The sequence below is a fragment of the Lipotes vexillifer genome, unplaced genomic scaffold (genome assembly GCF_000442215.2).
Source record: "Lipotes vexillifer unplaced genomic scaffold, Lipotes_vexillifer_v1.1 scaffold783, whole genome shotgun sequence".
In the NCBI taxonomy this organism is placed as follows: domain Eukaryota; kingdom Metazoa; phylum Chordata; class Mammalia; order Artiodactyla; family Lipotidae; genus Lipotes; species Lipotes vexillifer.
In genome coordinates this window covers 487719-493377 of record NW_006793239.1, presented here as the reverse complement: position 1 = coordinate 493377, position 5659 = coordinate 487719, and the positions used below count along the sequence as shown (strand labels likewise).

At 40.3% G+C, this 5659-nt stretch overlaps 1 protein-coding gene across 2 annotated transcripts in view; it reads left to right on the top strand.

The window, feature by feature from the left end:
* The window catches only part of CRYM (crystallin mu), a 23652-nt gene that overhangs the window by 13152 nt on the left and 4841 nt on the right, over positions 1 to 5659 (top strand). For both annotated transcript variants that reach the window (XM_007466282.1, XM_007466281.1), the window contains one exon: positions 3787 to 3970. In XM_007466282.1, coding sequence (XP_007466344.1) covers positions 3787 to 3970 — 184 coding nt within the window. The remainder of the gene's footprint in view (positions 1 to 3786; positions 3971 to 5659) is intronic.

The following is a 5659-nucleotide window of genomic DNA, read 5'->3' as shown; positions in this document are numbered from 1 at the left end:
TTTTTTTTGCGGTCCGCGGGCCTCTCACTGTTGTGGCCTCTCCCATGGCGGAGCACAGGCTCCGGACGCGCAGGCTCAGCAGCCATGGCTCACGGGCCCAGCCGCTCCGCGGCATGTGGGATCTTCCCGGACCAGGGAACGATCCCGTGTCCCCTGCATCGGCAGGCGGACTCTCAACCACTGCGCCACCAGGAAAGCCCTTCCTATTATTTTTGATACATTTGATGCTACTTTTATTTTATTATTTTCTATGTGTGTGAGAGGGGTGGGGTAGATTTAAGGTATGATTTATGATAAAAATAATACTTCTGCTTTGAGAAATGAAGACTGTAATGAAGAAAACAAAAGAAAAATTCCCTTTTATCTGTTTTCAAAGACAAGTAGTTAACATTTCCAATCTCTCTCGTCTGCTTCTTGTAACATAGTTGTATGGTCTTTCTCTGCTTTTTTTATTAAAGTATAATTGACATACGATATCTTATTAATTTCAGGTGTACATTGTAGTGATTCGATATTTATATACATTTCGAAATGGTCACCATGATAAGTCTAGTTACCATCTGTCACCATACAAAGTTATTACAATATTATTGACTATATTCTCCATGCTGCACATTATATCCCCATCACTTAATTATTTTGAAACTGGAAGTTTGTACCTGTTAATCCCCTTCACCTGTTTTGCCCATCCCCCAACCCTCCCCCCTCTGGAAATCACAAGTGGTTTATTTATTTATTTATTTAACTTATTTATTTATTTAACATCTTTATTGGGGTATATTTATTTTTTTAACATCTTTATTGGAAGTTATTTATTTATTTATTTATTTTACAATGGTATGTTAGTTTCTGCTGTATAACAAAGTGAATCAGCTATACGTATACATACATCCCCATATCCCAGCCCTCTTGCGTCTCCCTCCCTCCCTCCCTCCCCCACCCCTCTAGGTGGACACAAAACACCGAGCTGATCTCCCTGTGCTATGCAGGTGCTTCCCACTAGCTATCTGTTTTACATTTGGTAGTGTATATAAGTCCACGCCACTCTCTCACATTGTCCCAGCTTACCCTTCCCCCTCCCCCTGTCCTCAAGTCCATTCTCTACATGTTCATCTTTATTCCTGTCCTGCCCCTAGGTTCTTCAGAACCTTTTTCTGTTTGTTTTTTTTAGATTCCATATATATGGGTTAGCATAAAGTATTTGTTTTTCTCTTTTTGACTTACTTCACTCTGTATGACAGACTCTAGGTCCATCCACCTCACTACAAATAACTCAATTTCATTTCTTTTTATTGCCAAGTAATATTCCATTGTATATATGTGCCATATCTTCTTTATCCATTCATCTGTTGATGGGCACTTAGGTTGCTTCCATGTCCTGGCTATTGTAAATTAATAGCCAGGACACAATGCTGCAGTGAACATTGTGGTACATGTCTCTTTTTGAATTATGGCTTTCTCAGGGTATGTGCCCAGTAGTGGATTGCTGGGTCATATGGTAGCTCTATTTTGAGTTTTTTACGGGAAACTCCATACTGTTTTCCATAGTGGCTTATCAATTCACATTCCCACCAACAGTGCAAGAGGGTTCCCTTTTCTCCACACCCTCTCCAGCATTTGTTGTTTGTGGACTTTTTTTTTATAAATTTATTTATTTATTTATTTTTGGCTATGTTGGGTCTTCGTTTCTGTGCGAGGGCTTTCTCTAGTTGCGGCGAGCGGGGGCCACTCTTCATCGCGGTGCGCGGGCCTCTCACTGTCGCGGCCTCTCTTGTTGCGGAGCACGGGCTCCAGACGCGCAGGCTCAGTAGTTGTGGCGCACGGGCTTAGTTGCTCCGCGGCATGTGGGATCTTCCCAGACCAGGGCTCGAACCCGTGTCCCCTGTATTGGCAGGCAGATTCTCAACCACTGCGCCACCAGGGAAGCCCTGTGGACTTTTTGATGTTGGACATTCTGACTGGTGTGAGGTGATACCTCATTGTACTTTTGATTTGCATTTCTCTAATAATTAGCAGTGTTGAGCATCTTTTCATGTGCTTTTTGGCCATCTGTATGTCTTCCTGGGGAAAGGTCTATTTAGATCTTCTGCCCATTTTTTAATTGGGTTGTTTGTTTTTTTGATATTGAGCTGCATGAGCTGCTTGTATATTTTGGAGATTAATCCCATGCTGGTCACTTCGTTTGCAAATATTTTCTCCCATTCTGTGGGTTGTCTTTTCATTTTGTTTATGGTTTACTTTCATGTGCAAAAGCTTTTAAGTTTAATTAGGTACCATTTGTTTATTTTTGTTTTTTTTCATTACTCTAGGAAGTGGATTCAAAAAGTTATTGCTGTGATTTATATCAAAAAGTTTTCTGCCTATGTTTTTCTCTAAGAGTTTTATAGTATCTGGTCTTAAATTTAGGTCTTTATCCATTTTGAGTTTATTTTTGTGTATGGTGCTAGAGAATGTTCTAATTTCATTTTTTTACATGTAGCTGCCCAGTTTTCCCAGCACCACTTATTGAAGAGACTGTCTTTTCTCCATTGTGTATTCTTGCCTTGTTTGTCAGGGATTAATTGACCATAGGTCTGTGCATAATCGTCATGCTGAGGGAAATGGAGGTGATATCTTATTGTGGTTTTGATTTGCATTTCCCTATGTTCCAGTGATGTTGAGCATCTTTTCATGTGTCTGTTGCCCATTTGTATGTCTTCTTTGGAAAAATATTTATTCAGATCCTCTGCCCATTTTTAAATAAGGTTGCTTTATTTTTTAATATTAAATTTTATAATTCCTTTGTATATTTTGAATATAACCTCTTAAAGATTTAATCATGTTAGATATACACAGTTGTATATACTGTATTTTCACTGAATGTTGTAACACCATCACTTTTCCAGATTACTTAATTTTTGTATGGTATTTCATATTTTTCTATCAAGAAAGGTGGTATAGTTAACCATTCTCTTATAAATGGACATATTGTATTGTTTTTCACCTTAGTTAATGAACTTACTCAGACATAACATTTATTTCCATATTTATTATATTTCCTTATGAGAGATTCTTTAGGCCTTATTTTCAGTTGAAGGCTGACAGCTGCCACCAAAGACATCAAAATCTGTTAAGCAAGCTAGCAAGTCCCCACCTCCTGGTGATGCCAGTGACCCACCCTCTCCCCGCCAGCACTTCCCAGGAATCTAACTGTAGCTATTACTCTTGGCCTTCTACTCTGCTGCACCATTCACTCCTGAAACCCTTCCAAATTTTAATTCCCTACATATCCTTCAGAGATCAAGCTATTCCAAGCACAGCCCTGCACATCCTGTTTGTGAATCTCGTACCTGTTATGACTCCTTTACAGACTCCCAAACATAAACTGTGAGTTTGATACTGACTTTGCCTGTTATCATTTGCATTTTACAGACATGAAAACTTAGGCTGAATGAAGTTAAATATACTTCAGAAACAGTAAGTGACAGCAAGGATTGATTCTAAGCCTGTCTAGCTCCAGAACTTGCTCTGCTAATCATTAAGCTATATAGTAGCTATTAAGCTACTGAGGCTGTCCCAAGCTAGAAGTGAAAAACCTCCCCGCTTCTTGAAAGGGGAATGGGATAGAGAAAGGTCATCTTCAAATATCTGGCCCAGACAAATGTACATTCACCATATGGAATGATTTAAATAACTACAGCCCTAACCCCAGAGTGGTTCAACTTTTCCTTGCACCCCTGGGCTTAATGAAACATAAACAGCCAAATAATCATGGCACCGATGTCCCTCTTGTTACCCCCAATGAAGGTGAGGATATGGAACCGCACCAAAGAAAATGCAGAGAAGTTTGTGAACACAGTGCAAGGAGAGGTACGGGTCTGTTCATCGGTTCAGGAGGCTGTGACCGGGGCAGATGTGATCATCACAGTCACCATGGCAACAGAGCCCATTTTGTTTGGTGAATGGGTGAAGCCCGGGGCTCACATCAATGGTAAGCAGAGTGGCTCTTGGGTGAGCCTTGGGTGGCCAGACTCTCCCTTGGCTGGACCAAGGGGGCTGCATCTGCAGAGCTGTTTTAATCATACAAAATGCTTGAGCTTTTTAATGGCCTCAGAAACATTTGAGTTCTGAAAAAAATGATACTCCAAAATATGAAACAAAAATCACAAACCTGAAACTAATAAATTTAATTAAAGTTTTATAAAGTGTATCATTATAGCAAATGATCAATTTAAGAGCTTAGCTCTTAAATGTCATGAAGTTTAAATTACAAAAGCCAAATGACTCACTTGTTCTTTAACAACACTTGGAATTACAAAAACAAATTTTTTAAAATTACAACACAAAATACTTTTAATGTGACATGTGGATGCTTTTTAACATGTGGGATAGGATGGTTGGGACTCTAAACATAAGAGTTCCTGGGGCCTCTGAAGATCCTCAAATGGCCCTGGGGGTTATAACAAGATCTGGTCTATATTGAATACTTACTATTGCAGGTGCTGTTCTAAATTCTTTGTATGTACTATATCACTGAATCCTCACAACACCATATGAAGTAGGAGCTATTATTATCATGACCCCCATTTTACAGGTAGGTAAACCAAGGCATGGAAAGATTAAGAAACTTGCCCAAAGTCAGAGGTTCTTAGAGGCAAAACTGGGATTTGAACTGAGGTAATACACCCTCAGAGCCCAAGATCTTAAATGATACCCTATGTTATCTTTCAATAAGAAGACTGGATTCTGATAAGCAAGCAATTGAAGACTCAAGAATTTAAACATGGTATCAGTGCCCCATGTTTTAGTGACAAACACATAGTGTGAACTCAAAATCTAAAATGTCTGCACACATGTGCAAGGGCCAAGAATCATGATTATGCGTTCATTCGCAAATATGTATTGAATCCCTACCATGTGTCAGGCACTGTTCTAGATGCTGAGGATGCCACAGTAAACCAGCAATCAAGATCACTGCTTTCCCGCTGCTTACATTCCAGAGAAGGGAGGTAGACAACAAACAAGTAAACGAATAGATGAGCTAGATAGTTCCAGCTGAGGATAAGTTCTATAAAGGAAACAAAACGTGGTATGATTGAGGAATGGGCCATAGCAAATTGAAGGTCTCAGCCTGTGTGGGACTGGTATTATGAATGTGGGTCCAGGGGATAGGTCTTACTCTTCATAAAGCCAGACTCGAACAGTAAGACCATTTCTGGAAGGACTTAGGGAATCAAGAGAAACCAGTTCTTGGTGAAATGGACAAGAGCTGAATCTTCAGCAAGACTGACTTGATATTTTTTCAGCTTTTTCTTTTTATTCCAGCTTAAAACAGCACATATTTATTATCTCAGTTTCTGTGGTTAGGAGTCTGGGCATGGGTTAGCTAAGTCCTCTGCTCACACAAGGATGAAATCAAGGTGTTGTTCAGGCGGCAGTCTTATCCAGAGCCCGGTGTCTTCTTCCCAGCCCACGTGGTCATGGCAGGTTCCTTGTGTTGTAGGACAAAGGTGCCCTTTTCCTTGGGGCTGCTCTCAGCTCCTAGAGGCTGTCCACATTCCTTTTCATGTGGACGCTCCACCTTCAAAGCCAACAACAGAGACTCTCCCTCATGTTGGATCCCTGTCACACTTTGAGTCTCTCTCCAGGAAGGAGAGTCAAGCCATCTCATATCTTTCCC